Source organism: Xiphias gladius, chromosome 7, assembly GCF_016859285.1.
Source record: "Xiphias gladius isolate SHS-SW01 ecotype Sanya breed wild chromosome 7, ASM1685928v1, whole genome shotgun sequence".
Taxonomy (NCBI): domain Eukaryota; kingdom Metazoa; phylum Chordata; class Actinopteri; order Istiophoriformes; family Xiphiidae; genus Xiphias; species Xiphias gladius.
This window is the reverse complement of record NC_053406.1, coordinates 11,129,441-11,152,469: the sequence shown is the minus strand read 5'-3', so window position 1 is coordinate 11,152,469 and position 23,029 is coordinate 11,129,441. Positions and strand designations below refer to the sequence as shown.

The 23,029-nt window shown below is 39.0% G+C and overlaps 1 protein-coding gene across 1 annotated transcript in view; it reads left to right on the top strand.

Annotated features, from left to right (window-relative positions):
• The first annotated feature begins 812 nt into the window (after positions 1-812).
• megf6 (multiple EGF like domains 6) overlaps positions 813-23,029 on the top strand; it is a 56,978-nt gene continuing 34,761 nt past the window's right edge. The window contains exons 1-5 of the mRNA XM_040131242.1: positions 813-1,036; positions 2,161-2,295; positions 2,632-2,741; positions 3,021-3,125; positions 20,649-20,771. Coding sequence (XP_039987176.1) covers positions 954-1,036; positions 2,161-2,295; positions 2,632-2,741; positions 3,021-3,125; positions 20,649-20,771 — 556 coding nt within the window. The 5' untranslated portion in view covers positions 813-953. The remainder of the gene's footprint in view (positions 1,037-2,160; positions 2,296-2,631; positions 2,742-3,020; positions 3,126-20,648; positions 20,772-23,029) is intronic.

Below are 23,029 nucleotides of genomic sequence, written 5' to 3'. Positions count from 1 at the left end.
TTTTCAGGTTCTGCGTGCAAAAATAATTTAATTTAATCTAATTCATCCATTTTATTGCAACAAATAAGTTTTAATTTATCAAATTTCTCAGCAGTACTTACTATTTATGTACAATGTATACTGCTGTTTTTATTTTTATTGGATTATACTGTATTTTCCGCGCCTCATATTGTAAATATTAACTATTCATAATGTATATAGTATTCTATTTTTTATGTTACTTATTAATACTACGCATCTAAAGTTTTTATGCTTCCTTTTGTCGCTGTGACACTTCAATTTCCCTGTGTGGGGTAAAGAAAAAAGCTCATCTTAATCTAATCTAATACTTAATGAAAAATATATATCATAAAAAACGTCATCATATAAATAAGGTGGGTTGAACTGAGTCATACATATATGAAATAACACAAATATTCAACAAAATCACGTCCTTAGACAACTGTCCTTGGGTCAATAGTGCTTGTTAGACTGCATTACAGTCAAAGGTGTTTCTTATATTTCTCTAATTTTTCTCATTTTAATACACAAGGGGGATAGAATTCCTCGATACGATATAGATTTGTAAGATAACTTTCGAGTTTCCTCTGATACTGCCCAACATTTCATCCCATCGTGTATTTATTCAAGCTGGCTGTGTTCATAGGTTAATAGTGCGTGCACAGGTTCGCGTCGCCGGGGGTTTTGGGAGCTGGCCCCTCAGTGATTGTGGGTGGTGCGTTTACTCGGAGCCATTTAAGGGCTGCAATTGACATGAGACAAGTCTTCCCTCTGCCTAACCGGTGAACGAGAAATCACTTCTTGATCTCGGGAAATATCTCTGCGAGACAAACATAAACATTCGGGTCATGCTGCAATGTAAACTTCCATAAAAGTCAGGATGCTCTTCATCTGACGGACACAGAGGCTGCGCCGACTGAGTACTCCTCTTCGTGTCTTGAACTGGTGAAATTATGTTCCCAGATATTTTCAATTTGTGTCTGATATTTCTCGGCACCACGCACATCGCATCATCTCTGGAGCTGCAACTTGGCATGTAAGTAAATAGAGTGCTGTAATTTAGACCATGTCCGCTGTTTTTATTTGCACTTATTAGATTTTATTGAGTAGTCAGGTAAATTAGAAAGTTTTACTTAATTACTTTTACATGCTTTAAAATACGACATAAGCAACGTGCCCTGACCTACATTTTAAAAAGGCAGTTATACACATAGCCCAAATTTGACAAATAATTCAACTTTTGCTTTTGTCTGTAATTGTTGCTTTCTAGTTTACTTTGTTCAATGCCCACTAGGAGTCGCTCTTTCAGGTCCCCGGTGAGGATGGATGTGTATTTTATAGCACTGATGTAACGTGCTTCTGCATAATAGCTTCCAATGGAATGAATTTTTTGTATAGCCTATTGCTCTACCAGAGGTTTCCAAATGTAAATAGACTGTGCTGGACATGATCCAAGAAATCGTTTTCATTACTGGAGAAGTCGAATACTTCCTCTAATTAACTTCTGGCTGCTCTGTATTGAAGCCAGATGTTTTGTGGACACCTCTGGACAGTTTACCTGCACTGACAAAACAGATGGATGCAGGCTAGTTATGACAGATTACTGTGCCCAGAGACCTGTACAAACCTCCATGCTCTTTAATGAACATGCAAACATTAGTGCATGCTTCCTCAAAAACATACAAACAACTCGGGAGAACAGAAAGGGAATTTCCTTTGGAATTTCATTGGTTGTTTATTGGGTGCTGTAGGCAGTGTCCAAACCATGGACTGTTTTTACTCTGCACCTTAATCAAGCACATAGCAACAAACAGGAAGCTGTAAAACTGTCTGACAAACACTGTGTTTGATGTGCTGATGTTCGTGCAACAGAACATGTGTAGAGCATTTGGAAGTTCATGTCTGTTGGAAATACATACATCAGCCCTGCTGGACCAGTTACTATCGCAAGCTCTATAACCTACCTTCCTCTCTATCAACTACCTAACTCAGCATGTTATATACAATAATCGGAAATGATGTACTCACATGCTGGTCATCATAACAGCATACAAATTTTTTTTCAATTATTGCTTATTTTTAAGTCTAAAACAGTATTGTTGATTGCATTTACTCATCCCTTTATCTTGTTCTTTCTTTTTGTGTGTTTACCATGTAAAGGCCCAATGTTTGTGCTGACCAGGAGATGTCCATGTTGGGGGCCCGTCAGCCTTGTGTCCAGGCTTTTACTCGCACGGTCAAGGTTTGGAAACAGGGCTGCACCAACCACAGATGGTGTATGGGCTACGAGAGGAGGTAAAAGCAAAGACTTTAACTTTCAAAAAGCTGATTTACCTGCTTGTAAATGAGGAACAGTGCAGCTCTGAATATGGAAAACTGTAGACAGCCTGGTGTTTCTAACTCTGAAGTGGATTACTAGCACTACTGATATAATACTGATAGTCACTGCCATCATTTGAGTAACGATAACATATCTTTATTTTGTGTTTGCTGTAATCATTATGCTGTGATTCTCTAAATATTAGACACGCTATGTTGACAAATTAAGTTATATTCATAATTTATATAAACATATATTATAACTGCCAGAAAACCCAGTCATGTGACTCTAACACCATTTCTCCTCCTCAGGACAGCATACTACACGGCATACAGGCAGGTGTACAGCATGGATTTACACACAGTCTACAAGTGCTGCCCAGGTTGGACTCAGAGGGGTGAAGAGATGGGCTGTCTGCATAGTGAGTAATTGCATTTAACATACACATGTATCACATAGGGCTTTTGATAGGCTTTTTGATATTGCTATGAAGCTGTCTTATATATCAATTTGATATTTAGGACAATAATTGAACTGGAAAAATGTCAAATACATTTGGCAGGAATGTAGTAACACCACTGACCAGATGGTGCGATGTAGACACACAAACACACAGGCTGCATACATCCATACATTTAGAAATGCACACAAACGTGGATACATCAGCAGCATTGTGTTATATGATGTGTGGTCTCTGCAGGGGTGTGCAGTGCCAATACATGTTTCAATGGAGGCCGATGTGCAGAGACTGAAGACCAGATATGTCAGTGTCCATTGGGCTTCAAAGGGACACGGTGCCAGTATGGTGAGTTTTCATTCCCAGCTGCTGAAAACCCCACCATTTACCATGATTAAAATAGAGTTGATCATGTTTGTAAACCTGCATGCTCCATTCCTCACATCGTATGCGTTCATGTACAATACACAGAAATAAGCTGAGTGCAGCTTTGTTAGTCAGTGAACTGACTTACATCTTCAGAGGACAACATGTTGTTAAAGCTTTAATAGACCCAGTTCAGACCTTATGCTTTCACTTTGCAAAAGCAGAATGAGCCTGTAGCCTAGCTGTCATTGGACAAGGCTGCTCTGTGGGGGTCTCTGGGTAATTATCGGCAGGAGAAGTGCTCTCTGGGAAGAGTGGTTTGCTTTCAAAGGCTAGGGCCTGGAGTGCTGTAGCTAACCCAGCTGAGCCTCCACTGTGTAAAAACTGTATGTTAATAAGGGTTATCTCCTGTTCTGGTTTCATATGGTTAAGAAAGTAAAATCCTCGAGCGGATTCCCGTCACATATGACAGTATTTCATTCCAGGAATAGAAGTTCAACATTTTAATACATACATACATACCATTTGTTTAACCTGCACAAAAACTGGAAGAATGACAATTTGCTTTTTTACAAGGGGTTATGTGCTGGACTATTTCTTGGCTGGAAGCAGTAACTTCCTGGGGTCTCCGCTAGTTGCCTGGCAGTTACATTAGGTTACTCAAACCAGCTTTTTGTTGTGACAAATGATTTAAAGGAATAGTTAAACATTTTGGCAACAGGGAAATTACGCTTTTTCACTTTCTGTTGAAGAGTTAGACGAGAAGATCAATACCACTTTCACATCTGTATGGTGAATATTAAGCTTCAACCAGCGGCCGCTTATCTTAGCTTAGCATAAAGAATGGAAACAGGTGGAAACAGCTAGCCTGACTGCATCGAACAGTAGCAAAATCCACCTACCAGCAATTCTTATACTAAGTAATTAATACAGTATATCTCATTTGTTTAACCTGCACAAAAACTGGAAGAATGACAATTTGCTTTTTTACAAGGGGTTATGTGCTGGACTATTTCTTGGCTGGAAGCAGTAACTTCCTGGAGTCTCCGCTAGTTGCCTGGCAGCTGCTCAAAGGATAAAGCAAATAAGATATAACTTGTTAATTAGCGAGATTTAGAGGTGCTGGTAGTCAGATCCTGAACGGTCTCATTTGGGATCTGTCATCATTAACTGGTTAACAGTTACTCCTGTCTCTGAGCAGTATCTTTTCTTTCTACTGTCCAAACCCCTGCGGTCTACGTCAACATGCAAACAGGAGGATGGTTGTTAGTGTTTTGCAAGTGTCCTGCAGTGAAAGAATGGTGGACAGAGGATATTTGGTTCCTACACCCCACATGCTTGCAAACACACAAACACACACACTGCAGAGGCTTTTCCGTTTGGTTCCTTGACTTTCCCAGGAGAAAGGACCTGTCTGCCAGGGGTCTTTAAACAGTCCCTCTCCTTGCTAAGACATTTCACAGGAATGTGTCGTTGCTCTCCTGTCCGTTTGTTTTGACAAGGGCTCTTTGGTTTTCACACATTGGAGTGACATATTGAGCACAGATAGAGACATTAGATCTAATCAGAATTCCTCTAGGTTTTACTTTTTCTATCTCACAACCTGTTGTTTGATCCTCCTCAGCGAGAACCTACATCTTGCTCTTCTCTTGCTGTGAAACGTTTTTCCTTCTCTCATCTCTTGAGACAGATTTATCCTCACTCTTCTGTCAGAATCATTATACAAGGAAAGTGTGAGCCAAGCTCCTGTGTTCAGCCAGTTTCCTTTACTGTACTTCTGTTAAAAGCAGAGGTAAATATATGCAAGAATAATTCTGTTTTTTAAGGGTTGGAGCACAGGTATTTTAAGATATTTTGACAGCATTTGAACTATATTCTCTTCAAAAAATAAATCATCATAATCCTTTTTGGAAGATCTTTCTTTTGAAGAAACCTTTTATTATCATATTTCTTCAATTCAAAATGATTCAAACTGAAATTCTAAGTATTCAGATTTTCTGAAACTCTTAAATTTGACTACAATAGGAGATAATACTGTCTAAGTTTCATTGTTTTATAAACGCAAAATCTGCTTTTGCTATACTTAGGCTCAAGCGATGTAATGCCTGAAGTGCACAATATCAACAGTAAGACTTTAGCGTATGTCAGTGTCATGGTGAGTGTAGTAACAATGGTGTTAAATCTTACGTTCCCTGTCTGTCCTACAGTTGAAATTTGTTCCTTAACTGCTAAAAATACACAGAGCTTTTGGAAAATTTGGAAAACTCATTCATTAAATGTTGAGAGCGTAGATGTGAAAATCATCCCCGGTAGTTTGGTCCAGGGCTTTCTGTTAACACACACAATTTGAGTGAATTTTTGCCGGTAGCATTATCTTAAAAGTGAGAAAATAAGAACTCGTAACAGCTCATAAGTTAGGCAATACATAATTTAGAATGACATGGATAAAACTGACAGCCAAGTAATTAGCAAAATTCACAGTATATATGATAAAAATAACATACTGTTTTTAGCCCTGGACTACATCCCATGAGGGAAGGCACCTACAAGTGTGACTTGTTTTGTTTCCAAATAAGTAATAATGGTTGTGAGAGAAATGTACTAGTTACCAACATTATATAGAAAGTGTTTGAAAAGGTAAATATAAAACATTTTTGTAAAAAAACAAATACTGTGTCTCATCATTCCACCTGTAAACGGGTGTAACGGGCCACTCCCAAAATCTGGATTTATTCCTTGATAGAGAGAATAAACAGCAAGATCAGGAAACTGTGTATGTGTGTGTGTGTGTGTGGTTTTGTGTGTGTGCGTGTGTGCGTGTGTGCGTGTGTGTGTGTGCGCGTGTGTGTGTGTGTGTACATTGGATATTAGGCACGTATGGTACATTCCATCTTAATATAATCACCAAGAGAGACCTGGAAACCTGGATATCTGGACCTAGATTCCATTAGGGAACCCTGTACATTATTAGATTTGCATTGTGAGCTTTTACATTCCACAATGACAGACTTATTACTGTCCTGTATGTGATTCATGTATGATGGAGAAAGAGCAGTTACAGTGGAGAAGCAGGAATGCTGACCTCTGTAGATTTATCTTGGAGTAACTGGATGTGCTGTTTGGTCACGAAGATGTTTCACAAGGCTTCATCATCAGATTTCATATATATGTATATATATATTCACTGTCACTATCAGTCTTTTCAAATTTCCACAAGAGAATTACTTTATTTTATTTTATTCAAATTTTATTCAATGTTATTTTATTGTATTTGAGCATTATTTGGTTTATCCCAATGGGCAAGTAAGTCAAACGTACTTTTTGTCGTTTCTCAGATGCTGGTGAGGCTGTAACATATGTGTGTGTTTAAATATACACAGGTGTGCTTGTGCATTTGCATGATTGTGTGTGTGTGTTGATTCAAGCCAAAATGAAAGCAGCTATTGTTGATATTTTCATACTGACAATGTATCTCATGACTTGTTGGACGGGAAGGAGGTCGCTCATAGTGTCGGACCCACAGAGATTTATCACTTGACTCCACAGTCCCCTTACCTCGACAGAGCCTTTCAGTGTCTTTCACCCATTGTTTTGGTTGTCTGGCCTTTAACTTCGATGTTTTGGTTCTCTCTCACTGCTCTCATCGACCTTGTTTCCAGCCAGAGGGTAGCTGTTTTCATCGAAAAGGCTTTAAAAACCGCAGACAATCTACTCAGCACCAAATGGCAGGCACAGAGAAAGTTAGACTCTTGCAGGTGAACATAGTGGAGCATTTAGCAGCTAAAGATCCAGATATTTCCCTCAGAGGTTGGTGGAGACCAAAAACAAAGCCAAGATGAGAGTGGATATTGGAGCTTCGTTTGCCAGGCGGACAGAAATGAGATTCCTTTGTTTACATCCTATTTCTGGCTGCGCCCAAGTGGTCAATAAATCAGTTACTGGAGGTTTAAAGAATGCCTCTCTTTTAAAGGTGGAATAAGCTTGTCCTGAACTGCAAATGAGGAGATGGCATGAGTTCGTTACAGAGGAATTGGATCTTCTAGATTGCAGTATTTTTTTGGATCACTATGTGTGTGGCATATGATCACTCACTGTTACTATTAATACTTATAGAATGGTGCTTCAAATACTAGATCAATCATAGGGCTGAAGGATGAGAGGGGTTACTTCGGAGACAAACTATCAGCCTTGCATTTTCAGCTTCGCACAATTCCCTCCAGGTAGATTTGAGCAGAGGGGGAACGTACACTTTGAGCAGTGTTAAAGAACAGTCTTGCTTTGGTAACAGTTCAAGCGAGAATCCGTGCCCTGCTCACTCTCCCCCATTCTTTTCATCACTCATCGCTTCTTGAATGTTACTTTCTTTGGTATTGCTTTTGGTATTCCTGCCACAGTTGTCTCAGGTATTCCTGAGCCAACTGTGTGTTGTGGGGGTCGGCCTGCCACCTGCTTCCAATCTCTGATATGAGACAGAAGGCAGCGTCCGTGGAATTCTATGTCAGCCACTGACACTAAAGCCTTGGTGTTGACACTGTGAGGTTATTAACAGCCTGAACACAGCCCAAGCATGTGCTTAGACACTGGAGCCTGTTCGGTAATAGTTGTATTTAACCCGCTTGTGAACGCCACTCTGTCTCACTCTATTAAGCCTTGGGTTAGGCTTGGCTTTGGTTAAACTGGTGCATGGGTCTGCATGAAATTAAGGGAGCACAGGCACATAACAGTGTGAGGACAGAAACCATCTGGTCCTCACTAAAGAAGCCTGGCTGTTTTCAAAGCACTTTAGAGAAGAGTGATTATGGACAATACCTAAGACTGGATCCTGCTGTACCAGAGGTTTTAGCAAAGTAATAAGACAGCTAACGACGTCAGCAGTTAGTAGGAATTTCTCACTTTTAAGAAAAAAGGGGAGATAAAAAGGAATTTGAGTTGTGAACATTTATACACAGACACTCCACCAAAGTCAAAACAGAGTTTATTGTCTAAGAAATTATACTTCCCAATAAAGGGGCTGTGTACAATGACAGAAAGCAAAAAGCTTTACAGTTGCAATGTAAATCACGATTTCTCACATGGAAATCGCCTTTCTTCATATGAACATAAGTGTCTTATCTCCCATAGGCTCAGTTCTCACCTCAATCACTGAGCTCATGTCTCGACAGGATTGGTTTACTTTCCTATTAAATTAAACACACCTGTCTCTTAGTATGTCCACGTATGTACACCAGCCCAGAACTTAAGTATTTGGACAGTTACACGTTTTGTTCTACAGGCTCTGTGCTTCAGCACATTCAATTTGAAATGAAATAATGGATACTGATTTAAAGTGCCAAGTCTCAGCTTTAATTTGAGTAGGTCTACGTCATAATAGAAAGAACTGTATGGGAGATATATCCTTTTAAACATATAGTGCTCACGTTGCAGGGTTCAGAATTAATTGGACATTTGTCCACTAAATGTTTCTTGGACAGCTGTGTGTTGTCTGAGGCTAAAAAAAAAAAAAAAAAAAAAAAATCTATCAAAGCAGAGAAACCCCAAAACAAGCAAGAGTTGAAGGTGACTGCAGTGAAGCTCTGGGAGAGCATCACCAGGGAAGATACAGAGCGTGTGGTGATGTGTAAGCGTTGAAAACTTCAGGCAGTCATACTTAACTGTCCACTGTCTGGACTGTGTGCTTGCTTATGTGTGTATTAAGTTGCGCTTATTTGTGTGTTAGTGAGGTAGATTTGGAGAGAGTAGTATTTATGAATAGCTCCTTGAAGTAACAGTAGGGCAGGCCTGGAATCGTTGGGGGGGTGGGCAATATGTGTTTCCACTGGATAAAATATTAAACTTTGTCCTCAATGAAAGTTCACTTCAATAAATGCTCGCTCAGTAATTAATGTTTTGTAGTACAACAGCAGCTGTCTATGACTGTATTCAAGTCTATAAGAGACTGAAATATAGTGAAGAGTCAGGGCCACAAGTCAGTGGCTCCTTCTGCAGGGTTGTTAGCATGTAGAGGAAGGTGAATAAAACACTGGGTAGAAAGATGCTGACTCAGTGGTCTAGGTTTAACATCCTCAGGGCATTCCTCCTCTCTGTGTCTTTTGTTATGTCTGTGTTTGTGGCACTGAAAGGGTAGAGTGTTTATAATATACGCTAGACAAGTGCTGTTTTGTCATTTATCCTACAGGGGCTCAGCTTGTGTGCTACCATTGGAGGTCTCTGTTGAGATGCTTCAGAAACCTTTCTTCTTTGTGCTTTACACATTGTGTACAGTTCTCTTCTGCTAAAACACCTCACTACTGCTGAATCTGAGGGCATATATAAAGTAAGCAAATGTGGGTTTTCTGAATTAGCTGTTGTTCTAGTATGAATATTGTAAAACAGGTTAAAAGGACACTTTGTAAACTGGTTATCGTCATCCACCTGCTTTTTTTATGTGGCTCAAGAATATTCGCATCTTGGGAAAACTCTGGAAAAATCATCTGGTAATGTCCACAGTTGGTATCGTATAGATCTGGATCCTTAGCCAGAGTTTGATCTCCTTTCTTCCACTGTGTCCACATATCTTTGGCATTAGTATCATACATCCCTGTGACTTTCTGTTGGATAGAAGGAAAAAATCTGCCTAGGATTAATTTAACTGGTATAGGTTCTCCTGCACTGAACCTTAACAAGAGAGCTGGTGGAAGAATTTGCCTTTCAAAATGGAAAGAAACTATATTTTCTTTCAGATTTCTGGAAGTAATTAAGCTCAAAAATGCAGTCAAGTCAAATTTTCAAGGTGTGGTTACAACAAAAATGTAGCTGACGAAAAGTAAATAAATCAATACCTCGTTTTAATAAGGTAAAAACTGTGGTGTTAAGCCCGATTCCGTTATGAAAAACTAGGTGTCAAAGATAATGTCTTAGTATCTCCTTTAGGCTGTTCTCAAAAGTTTCGGGAACAGTGATGTCTTTTACAGGTTTGGAATGAATCTCCCACCTTAAGTTAACTAAAATAACATGCACAGAGTTTATCCTCTCTGAGTCTTTCCATGCAGCTGGGTCCACTGCAGAGCTCCAGGTCAATTATAAGCATTTTGTTTTGGCTCCTGCGTAACATGAGCTCCTTGAGTGTCTATTTTCCCGGGTGTGTCTTTGGCTGTGAGAGAAAAGAACACAATTTTAGGACTGTTATAGTTCCAGGCTAAATAATTGTCCGCAAACGAGGTGAGGACATAATCTTGTTTGCAATAACATTTATGCAACCAACTCTCTTGGTCTTAACACTGCTCAATCCTGGATACCGGACCCTAATCTAAAGGCCCAGTTAACAGATTAAAGGGTTTGAATTGTGTCAAAAGTGTGCAGCAGACTGTGTTTTGAATTAAGATATTATGGGAACCATATGTTTGTAATGAAGGCAGGCCTTATTGTTTCTTTTGGTTTAATTTCAAAGATTTCTTTAACCAAAATGTAGTTGCTAGCTGCTATGGTGCTGAAGTTCTTGAGGTGTGGATGTCACGATGTTCTTTGTTTTCATAAAGATCTGTAACACAGACCTGATGATTACCTCTGACAGCTTGGTCTTTGCTTTGGCTAGCAGCTCTCAATCTCTTTTTATTGGAGGTTACTGAAAAGGTTCACTGAAAACTATATTAACAATGTAAGCCTTCAGAAATGAATAGATCCATTTAAAGTTGGCTGGTCTGGTGTAATATGAACTTAATCATTGAGCAATCAGTACTTTTATTCCTATACATGTTCTATGGACACCCAGAACAACGCATAAGTAAAACATTTTAAAGATATTACTTATGGCAATAACTATTGAAAACTGAGTTAAAACTGACTTCTGACAGAACACATCAGAACTTTCAGTAATGGATACAAAGTTCTTGTTCCAACCAAAGCTGCTCTAATAAATTACGATAACATATTGTTTTTTTTCCACGTGCAATGCCAGCCACGGCAGTTCCACTTTCAGTGCTATTTTTTTATTACCAATGCTGAAGTTGTTTGACTAATCGTTAATCCATCATAAGTCAGAATGAAAAGATCTTCAATGCAAAATGAGATGATGTATAAACATAGAAACAAAGCAGCAGAACAGAAGAAAATTGGTGTTCTCGTGTCTTTTGTGATGTTTCCTGAAGATAAACATCAGTCTGTCTAGAAAAACAGTGAGACTAAGATGTCAGTATGCACTTGCCATTGGCTAATATTGATTTCTTTAAGCCTTGTGTACCCCTCCTCCCTGTTTTCATTCCTCAAGTCTGCCATCAACTATGTGGATGTAGGAGGCATATGCCAAGACAGGCTCGGAGGTTGCTGACAGGAGGCCAGAAGGAGCAATGAGTGCTACATGCTTAGCACTGCTATCAGAGGAAGAAGCTCATTAGGGACCTAATGGCTGCCATATGGCAGGGAAGTTCTCACACACTAAACAAGCACAACCTCATCTCTCCAAATGCATTAAGGCACCATTGTTTACCAGGTTAATGCTGAGTGGGTTGGAGCTAATGGTCTGTGTGATTGACTATGTGCTCCCAAGACTCACTGTGAGATTCCCACAGTAGCAGTGGAGCACTCTCAGATTAAAGGAGTTCATCCTCCTTGAACTTGGGTCGGCTATGTCCATCTAGTGTTAGCATTAGGTTTAGGAAAATAAGCATGTGAGCGGGAGGTCACTGTTGGGATCCTTCAAGTAGGCATACTAAAATCTTCTTCACTTTACTAAAGGCTACTAAGAATGGTCTTAGATCTTCGTGGGTCTGAACACTGGATACGTATCTGACTTTTGAACCCATAGTCCAGCTCTCTGGCTACAGAACAAGGGAGTGAAGATGATTATTTTTCAGTATGACCTTTTTGGAGCTTTCTTGTCATTTTTTTTTTTTTTTACTCTTTTTGGAATATGTAGTTTTTTCCTTTATCTGTTTTGTAGAAGGCTATCATAGTGCTGGCTAACCCCCGTGAGTCACGTGGACATACAGACCTTAACAGTTTTAGACAAACATGAGGCTGAATAGAAGATAAATTAATTTCAATTTTGTATGGGGATCCAATTCTCCGTAATGGTAAAATTTAAGGCCAGCGGCAAAGAGCATTGAAGCTGTGTAACTTGAGTACATGTGTTACATAATTTTTCTCAGAAACAAGAGCGACTCAGAATTGACATAGATGTTATTTCATGGTATAGACATGGATTAAGTCTAGTCCAAGATTAAAATCAATTCTCAATGGCAATTTTTACAGAACGAGCATTCTAGGCATGAATCATGCTTAATTCATGCCTGTGAAACTAGCCCTTAGACTTGTTTTCTCTTTCTGCTTTTGAGATGACAGGTAGTCCCGTACCTGCAGAACATAAGGCATATAAATCTACAGCCACGTTTCATCCTTTCTGTGCAAGACATTTTCTGTTCTATCTGTTGTTGAACTAAACAGGGAAGGGTTTTCCAGATGTAGAAGGACCAAGTTGACAGAGGCTTTCATAGAGATACAGGGCAAAAAGTTAACACAGGACTTTCAGGGCAGGTGTGTGGTTCCAATTAAGAAGACAGGGAAAATAACTAATGTTTTATTGTTGAATGTGTTGTTTTGGAATACCACATTTGTTAATTACTAAGTTTACTGAGTCAGCGACTTGTATCCATGGAGGACAAGTGTGAAACAAAAAACAGAGCAGACCAAGTTTTCATCATTCAAGTTATTTATACTGCGCTTTGAGGAAACAAATTAAATTTTATTCACGCTATAAAAAAATGGAACAGATGAAAAATATGTGCAAGTGAAGAAACTGTGTCCCAGTTTCAAACATAAACTATAGCACTTCTGAAAATCCCTATTATGTTAGTGCATAAATTCTGTGTTGAAGGGACAAATAAGAAACATGTGAGCTGCTGGAGTGAGGTGGTAAAAACATGCGACCATGTGGTCCAAAATGTGCAGGATAAATGGTTCCTCACATGGACACTGCAGCGAGAAGAAACAGAGAAGTATGTGTAGTTTTTCACAGTGCCAGTTCCCACCTTGATCAGTCACATTAACCTATCTGACAGATAACAAAACACAAAACAAAATGTGACTCTGCACCATCAAACACTAGCTCCGTGTTTCTTCACTCTATTATTGTGTACTTGATTGATGACCTTATGACAACTGGCTTTCTTCCTAAATGTTGAAAGCCGTGATTGATTGTAACCCTTTCTGAAGCCAGCTGTCCATTTCATTGAATGCAACATCTTGAAAACAATCCTGCATTTGTCTCACCTCTATTATGCTACTGAGCTTATTCTTCCCCTTTCCTTCTCTGTGACAGATTCCTTAAGCTCCTAGGCTGTCCATAAATGAGCTTTGACCTTTGGTTAAAGTCTCATAGGACCTTGTGTTTTTTCTAACAGCACTTGATGGACCTTTCTTTCCTCTGCTTAAATGCTCTTTACAGAAAATGTATCTGGTGTATCTGGTGTTACGCGTGGTTGAAGTTAACTGTACATTCCCCTTCATGCATCCTCTGGGGATCATGAATGTCTGTACAGTATTTTATGGTAATCCATCTTACAGTTTCAAGTTTTTCAGAAAAATTTCAGTCTGGACCAAAGTGGTGGACTGACTGGCTGACCGACTGACAGACCGACAGTGCCATCCCCACACGGATCCGCATTCATATTGACATGAGTGACGGCACCCTGAACTGAGAGCAGTGATTGAGTAGATAATAAGATCCAAACCGAACGCACGTGACATCAAACCTTGTTCGTGTCACCTAGTGCTCCCCAAGGCATTTGCAGAGACTTAGAAACGAAACAGTAAATGCACACATCACAGTAGCAATGCAGCTGCAGCAATGTAGTTCTATGGAGCCAATGGATAATATGTAATCTTAATAATCAATAGGTTTAATGCAAATTATATTAATGAATGCATCACTGGCTGATGATAAGGTAAAAAAATAGATTCAAAAAACTCATGGAGCAAAGGAAATGGGAGATGGGAGTGAACCCATCAAATCATCAGATGGAACATCTCAACATTAAATTATTACAGCCCATTGCGAAACAGCAGGGTTTTTACAGCTTTGTTAGCTGGCTCTCCTGCAATAGTCATTCTGATGTTCAAAAGAGCATTCAAAGAAGGTTTCCTGTTATGACAGTTCCCATTTCTCCCCGTTTGGGGAGCAGATGTTGCAATATCAAATATGTTGTCTTTTGGTAATGTGTCATTTTCAGTTAAATAAAAAAACCTTGCAAAGTGAGTGCTTGTTAGGTTTTTATAGGTTTTATAAGGGGTTGTGGACTTTCTTCTTAAATGATCATTGCCAGCCCACCTGCAATAATAGACATAGATAAGTTATTATTAGTTTTGTGAGTTTCATTCCTTTCCTGTGTCCATTTGTTACAATAGAAATGTGGGAATAAAGACATAGAGAATGTAGGAAATACAGATAATTTCTGCCAGAGATTCAAATTCCATCTAGTAGGGAAGAAACAGTAAATCATTAAAGGTTTGAGTATCACTTACAGTCACTGAGGTCTGAGATCTAAAGCCTCCACATTCGTTGAAAAGTGAGACATGCTATGTGGCTGAGACCTGCTGATTCAGTTATCGATCTCAACTTTCTTTGTCTAATGTTTTTAACATGAGTGGAATAGGCACATAGTTGAACGTTTGTTGCTTTATTTAATGTCCACGTACTTCAAATAGTTTTTTTTTTTAATGTTTTGTTTTTTAAAGGGAGGAAGAGCGCTGGTCCTTGGAGATATTGGTAAAGAGATGTACTGTACTGTAGAGCATAAGTATTGTCAATATCACCTAATGAGATAAGCAGGAATCAGGTCTTGGTGGCTGATGTTTGTCTGTAGAGAACACAAGAGTACTCAAGCAGCTGTCTGTTCTCTCCATTGACTGATGAGAAACTGTTATTACCCCATTCATAAACCAACACTTTCCATTTGATTCTGAGCTATGAATGATCTTTTTCAAGGCATTTGTACAAATGAATTATATAAAAGATATGATAGATGATGCCAGAGTTGCATGTAAGACTTTATTTTCTTATAAGACAGCTCTAATAATGTGTGTGTCAGAGAAAGACGAGAGATAAAAAGTGATGGAGAATGTCGACGGGCACTGTACTGTCAGGGTTAGGGTTTTCCAGAATGAATAAAAGAATTACTCTGTGTTGAGGTAAATGGTATGTGTCATCTCTCCTGTCAGTCCATCAGTGAAATGAAGACTGATGATTCAGATCTGACAGTATGAGACTCAGAGGCCACATGAGGGAGCCAGCACTGGTGCACATGGTGAACATTGAGGAAAAGGCTGCAGGTGTTTGGGTATCAGGGGACTTGGAGCTAAAGGGAGTGCTGGGCTTTAGTTTAGGAGAGTCACATCACTTTATAACATCTTTAATAAACTATGTGTTGCTTATATACCCAAACACTATTGGGTAGCAAGTCTGTTTCTGTCAGTTTTCCATGTTGTCATCTTATATGGAACATAGATTATTAAAATAAAGAGAATCATGAAAACCTTAGAAATAAAACCACTTTTGCGAAAGGAATAAAGATGAGTGTGGAGTGTGTAAGACACATAAAGGAAAAGGGCCCGGCTTGCTCTAATAATTCCATATTTTGACTCCTGAGACCTTGTATTTTGGAGGATAAAAGGTTCCCTTGTGAAATAAATGCATGCATGCACGTGTGTATCCATGTGCGGTACTTGCGGGTGGCCTGTGTGATACATCTGAATGCACAACAGTTGAACCAAGACAGAGATCTTAATGCAAACATGTGCCTAGAGTAACGTTGTTCAAATTCAGGGTCAAATAGAAATGAAATCCTCCAGTGTTGTGTGGGTCACAGTTAACTGGATTGGTTCTGGAGACAGCAAGCGGGCTGTTTACGGGTACATGTGCATTGAGATATACTGGGTTAATAAAGCAATAAACCACTCAAGGTCATGGTTCACAGTGAGCATCTGAGAGGTGTTGTTATGCATGAGGGGAAGCTGTGCCCCGTCCAGAAGTATTTATGATCACGTTTCTAGTCTAGAAATTTAGTTTATGCAGTCTACACAATTAGAAAAATAGTTTGAAGCTAAGGACACCCAAGCTAAAAGCGTATGAGCGTCCATAGACTGTAGAAAAACAAAACTGATAGAGCACCTGTGACTTCACATGTAAGTGTCTGAAAAGATGTTTTGAAGTTTGTGTTTGGGTTTATCCCTTGCCACCATCTTGCTCAGTTATTAGAGCAATAAAAAGAAAGAAAAAAGCAATCAAATTTGCACATCTCAAAACACTGCCGTGTTTTTCATGTTATTGCCTTTCGTTTATCCCTTGTCCGGCCCTGGTCGATATACTAACAAGACTAAGAAAATGTTTCTGCTTTTTAATTTAAGCAACAATAAGAAATCCTTAATTTTTCTTCTGCCCTTTGTGCCACGGAAATCTTTTTTTCTATGCATGAAAATGTCTTAAAAGTCACTGAATATGTACTGAAAAAGTGTGCAGATACCATTTGGATTCTTCTAGGTTTGTCCTGAAACCAAATCTATCTATCCATCTAGACTTCATCCAGCAGTGTAAAACCCTGTATCTCACATATTTTCATGATGTTTTCATGATTTTTAATCTCTTGAAATTTCTATATCCAGAGAAAAGTGTTAATTGCCCTGCTATAAATCTGTTTTATGCTCCTATTAAGTTCTTTTCTTCACCTCCATCACACTGATTGTTGTACAAACCACTACTGGGATTTTTTGGCTTCATGACGATAGGCTTATATCCAGTAAATCTTATATTTCACTCTATCTTTATAGCACAATCCCTGAAGCCTCTCAAATGATGATACATTCTATGCTTAAATCTTTTCGTGAATGTTTGGCACAAGCCACCGTACTAACAAGTCAGCTATTTTTGTTCATTTGATGATGGCCTGGTTGGGCCAGAGACACCGAGTGTGACTGATGACTTTCAGGCAAGGCCAAGCCACAGAGTGAAAAAGCAAAATCAGAAACCCGGATCACAAAACTCTGTGGATTTCTATGGCTTTTTGAGGTTTCATTTCAGTAAAGGTTTTCTTTGAGGCTAAGGTTATAAGGTAACATTTAGGAAGGATAATGAGTTCTGGAAGTTTGGTCAGAGATAAGTAAGCATGATGACATGTAGGCATTCCTAATATGTCTCTCTTTGAGCAAAGTATGACCCTCTTCATTGGAAAAATCATGTTGTCCAGAACTAAATTCTAAAATGCCTTGAGTGGGGTTGAATGATTGTTCCTCCAAATATGTTTTTTTTCTCTACTTGGCATTTGATGGTGATGGCAAATGACCCTGAGCTGATATGGAGAGCTCATTAGGGCTCTCAGGGACTGCAGGTTAAGGGCCCATGTCACCTCCATATGAGTTAATTAAAAGTGCAGGAAAAGTCTGTTTCTCTGTGTGCAGCTATGTGTATGTGCGTGCGTGTGTGTGTGCGTGTGTGCGTGTGTGTGTGTGTGTGGTTTTTTTTTTTCAGGGTAAGACAGAAAGTTTCTTAGATCCCCCCCTAGTGAAGGAGAATGTTCTGAATGCCGAACTACTGTGTAAGTAAAGGCTTATAAAGACCAAGGCAGGGCAATACAGCCCAGGAGGCCAGGAAAGGGCAATGAGGAGTTGAAAAAGCTGCAGTCAGCAATGTCACTCTGCCAGTTATTCATCTTTTGGTAAGGAAAACAAAGCACGTTACAAAAATTTGCCTGCATACAATCCTAACAAGCTAGTTATTCCTTATTTTTGTTTACGACAACTTAGGTAAAGACAGGCACAAAGAGTTGGACCAGAAGGAGAGCTAAAGCTAAATCACCTTCTATAGAAATTTTTAGAACAAAGTGTGTCTCTCCCGATGACCCAGAAAACTTGCCTGCCCTTAGAAACCAAGTGTGGGTGTGGCCTGAAAGAGAAATATGGCGACCCATCCTTAGTTTCTGAGGTCCTGCAGAATTCTACAGAGGCCAAATTACCAACAATTTAACATAACACATTTACGATATAATAATTCATTCTTCATAGTGCTACTTTTATCGTGTCTAATCCCTGCCAGTAGATCTTGAAACAAAGTATTATTTCGCTTTAATAGCTACTGTAGCAGAGAAACGTTTTTCCTGTGAGCTTGGTTACTTCAGTTGCTGTTCTTTCTTCTGCATCTTCTATTAAAAAATGCACATTTATCTCGTCCTCTGCACGGAGAAGATATATGGGATATTCACGTGGCTGTAATAAATGCAGCATCACTGTTCTAAACTACGGTGCTTTGCAGCTGGAGACAGTTTTGCCCTGATGGACTGCTGTGGTTTTGCACAATTATGAGGCATTATCTCTCACATACATAGATAGTCACATACGTTTTTTTTTATCAGTGTTTTGTTTTTTGTACAGATAGAGAGACATCATCAACTTTTTTTTTTAGCAACAGGGGCTGTATTTCATACCCTTTTTTTTATAATACTGGCCAAGTTGTCTGTTGCTTCATGGGTGTCTTCCTCTGATCTGGCTAACGAAAAAGATAAAATACAGTGGAGACATAACTGACAAGTCCCTGAATAGACCAACAGGGGAATACTGGCGATGCTCTGAGTTTGACATAAAGAGAATTATTTAGCATAATAAAATTTAACACAGAAATTGTTTTTTTGTTTTTTTTTACCAGATGGGCCTTGAAGTACATCTATGCTGGCTATTTATTAGAGAAGAGCCATAGGCAGTGGCATTTGACACGCCACAATTATGAGGGCAGATCTTGATTTGTCATAACCTACAGTAACAAGCTGCCAAACAGCTTGTTACTGTAGCGCATGCTTCTCTCTACTAAACCCCATCTCTTTCTGTCTTCATTCTCTTTTTCTTTCCAAATTGTTTCTTCAAGTTGTGCTTCTGAAATTCCCTGTTATTCAAAGATTAACAAACTTTTACTCAATGCATGGCTAAGGGACTCCATTAAATCTTTTTAACAGATGGGGGCAAAATACTAAATAACTTCTCCTTTCTCCTCTGTTACATTGGTCCTCCTCCTCGACTTGGGCTGTCCATGCAAGTTCAATGTGTTTCTCTGTCACCAGCTCCTTTTTCCAAACCAAGCATACAACACTGTATTATCTGTGAAAAGTTCAGCTGTGTTGCTGCCACGTGGACTAGAACTACAGTGGCAGTAGCAGCAGTTTAATCAGTTTATAAAAGAATCAGGATAAAATTCACATATGTCAACATTTTGCATTTGGTCTCTATTCTCACACAAGACCACAATAACTTATGTCCGAAAACTGTGTAAGTCTTTACTTACACAGTAGTACTTATTCAGAGTACTCTTTGAATAAGTACTCCAAATAAATACTTATTCAGAGACATTCTTAAAGCTATTAGAGATTCTGATACAGATATCAGTAGCTCATACATTTTTAGCTAAACAGTCTTAACATCAGTGATTTCAATAAAGTTGACAGAACATTGTTTTTTCCACTTAAAGTCTGAAAAGCTAGAATAAATTATGCTGGAGTGTTTTGATATATCAAATGTCGCGTCATGTATTTTGCAAACAAGAAAATTCTGTTTAGTTCCAAAATAAAGCAAAGTGTATTTATTTTTTTTACTTGAATATGGGTTCTTCAAATGTTTTTAACCAGAGAGCTAAATGCATTTCCAAAACTACAACAACAGCAACATTAGTCAAATCTTGCCTCTTATAAATCTCTATCTAATGATCAATCTGATATAAAAATAACACTTAAGTGTTAAGCAGTAAGTGTATTTAGGTCTCCTATGCCACAGACTGATCATATTAGCACTATGCTGTTGTTGCTTCTCCATGTATAGCAGAGAATAAGCGAACTTCAGAGGCTTTCTTTGGTGGTGATGTGCAGTTGATAGGAATCATTATATATCACCAGAACAAGGAGCCTGAGGAAGACCATGAAAACAGTTCTTATGCTCTACGGAGTGGGTCAACATAAGACTTATTTGGAAATAGCTGATTAGATTTAGATGGCAGTGTTTAAGCACTGGCCTGCTACTGGCATATGTTTTATGAAGTGACGAGGGAGCCAAAATCAGATTATGTTTTTTTCTGGTCTGGATTTAAATAATTCTGTATCTCATTCTTATCATTTACCTTGGTGAACCACAACGGAGTCTCCTGTTCCTTTTGTTTGCCTCCAGGAGTGCACTCGTCCTAATACACTGGCAACAGACTCACTAACATCAGTTTGGTTATTTAACTTCGGCAGTACACTGACAGCAAAGCATTTCTGTCACAGAGCTTGTCTTGAGAGTCAGCAGGGTCATGATCTACACAGAGATGAAGGAAAATAAACTCAATAAACATTTTGTTGCTGTCGTTTCTGCTGAAAATGGAAAGAACTAAACAAAACAGGAGGGAAACCTGTAAAGAGCCTGAAAGGTGGGGCAAGAAACCTTTCCGTCCTCAATTGATTTAGCTGCAGTGTTTTGTGGACTGTTCATTATGTTAGTAAAAGTGGCCTTTTAATCCTTTTCTTTCAGATGTTAACGAATGTGAAGTGGATGAAAGTGGCTGTGAGGGGTACTGCTGCAACACCATTGGCAGCTACTACTGCAAGTGTCCTGAAGGCAGTAGACTTGGGCCAGATGGCAAGGCATGTCACGGTAAGATGGACATCTGGATGTAGCTAGGGTACACAAACACAGACAGACTGTAGGTGGCTCTCTGCCCAGCCGGGGCTTTCTGTGCTGCTCTATAAATGGAAGAGATTTTTTTTTTTCAGTTTAGAATGTGAATGAAATTACTGGATGTTGAAGATGCCTGTTTTGTTTCTAAACCAGCACAAAGTATTCAAAGTAATGTATACTATAACATGCCTTAAAGGTGCTCTGTGGAGTTTTTGACCTTTAGTATCGCTATGGAGCAGTTGCATGCGGATGAGGCAATACATACTCCTACCAATGGTTTACACTATTCCACTGACCGATAGGTGGCTGCGAGACCTCAAGGATGCACATAATAGGTTTTGAGCGAATGTAAACATTAGTAGAAAACTCAACAGGGGCTCTTTAAACGGGCTCACCAGCAATATAGTGCAAGAGTGGCAAGTGTAGGATTGACAATTTCTTATTTCAGTGCTGAGCGGGAGCCAGCATATACTCTTTGGGCCAAGTTCAATTATTTTACTCTCTCTCTGTCAGTTAAACGTGCAGCCTGAGCTGACCTTGATTGCTTAGTGTAATCTAAGTTTAAGTATCCACTAGAAAGAACTGTTCAGCCCCATTTACTAATACTTGTCACATCAGCTGGTCAGCCCAATTTCAGTATTGGGACAATATTTGACAGACAACTTTGAATTTTTTAATAAAGACATGGGCTGTCATTTTCAGTCAGGTAATTGCCATTAATTTTCTATATGCTTATTCTGCTGGTGTGAAATTAAGTAGTGTGGAACACCTCTACCAAAATACTTATACACTTGTTAGTCAGTTTATTAACTGATTTATTATGCAACGCTTTAGCCATTTCTGCACAGATGAAATAGAAATATTATCCTCTTCACCTCAAACATCTCTTCCCTGCAGTGGTGGTCAACCCTTTGGTCTTAGGTCCTCTGAATAATGAGGTAAATGTACAGCTGAAGATTTCCTGTGGCGTTTTCATTCTGAACAAATATAGCCTTTGCTAAAATGCACTGAGTGTATCTTTAAAGCCTGAAAAACATGATGTATGCATTATCTACATCATAAAACATTTGCCGAGCTTTTTTTTGTGTTCTGAAACATGCATTGTTTACATCTGCTTGACGTCTTCTTCTCCTTCTGCCATCGGTAGAAATGTGCATTACATCACTCTTGTTGCTGTGTACTTTTTTACTGCAGTTTTCCCTTATCTGTTTGGAGTTTTACTATTTTTCCAATGACAGTTGTGTTATGTTGTGCTTCTTCACTGTTTCCTTTCCTCTTCAGTCCAAGTAGACAAGCTGGTAATGCTACCAAAAAAGGGACCTATTGACGCCTTCGGCTATCATCAACAGTCACATGACCCTCCTTTTGCAGGTCATAGCGGTTCATTGAGAGTCTCCCAAACAATATGGGGAGCCAATCATCAAAAAACATTTTATGGTGCCACTAGCATTCAAAAGCCTTACAGGGTACCTTTAATTCATGCTTTTTCATTGTCTTTGTGTTAGTATACAAAATACAACTGGCATGCAAAATGCACATTAACAAAGAGTAATAACATTGGTGTGATGTTTGACATCTATATTCTACATACATAAAAAGAATGTGTGTGTGGATAAGTCCAGCGATTTGAATTAATTCAATGGCATTTATGAGTTAGCAGAAATATTTAGGTCATTCAATTTAAATTCACTAGCCTAGGTTGACCTACTGAGGGCCTACTTAACTGTCTAGACTAAAGGCTGTAAAAGGCCGAACCAGCAGCACAGGCAGGCACAGCTTTCTAATAACCTTCTCAGACAGCATGCTTTGTCAGTTTGCCTGTCTCATCTGACAGAAATATGCTGAGCTAGTGTTGGGCACTTAGGACCATTTGTTCCTAAGAGCTACAGGTGGGAACACTTGCCCCTGGCCTTTAACCTTTAAGGCAGGATATTGTGACTCTGTAATAATTTAAAGTCCGAGAGGTTACTACTGGAGAAGACAAATGTAAGCAGCATCAGCAGCTCTGAAGTTCTTCTTTTACAGGATTTTGTGTGAATTGTATGTGTGGTCCTATTTATGGGGAAAGACAACGAGATTGGGTTTAAACTGTTGCAGAAAAAAAAAACTTTTAAACCCAATATTGCACACTTGAAACTAAGAGATGAGTGAGACGACTTATTTTGACAGCTGGGGGTCCAACTGAGGCACCCACACTGTTTTTTTTTTTTTTACTTTAGGTAAAAATGATTAAA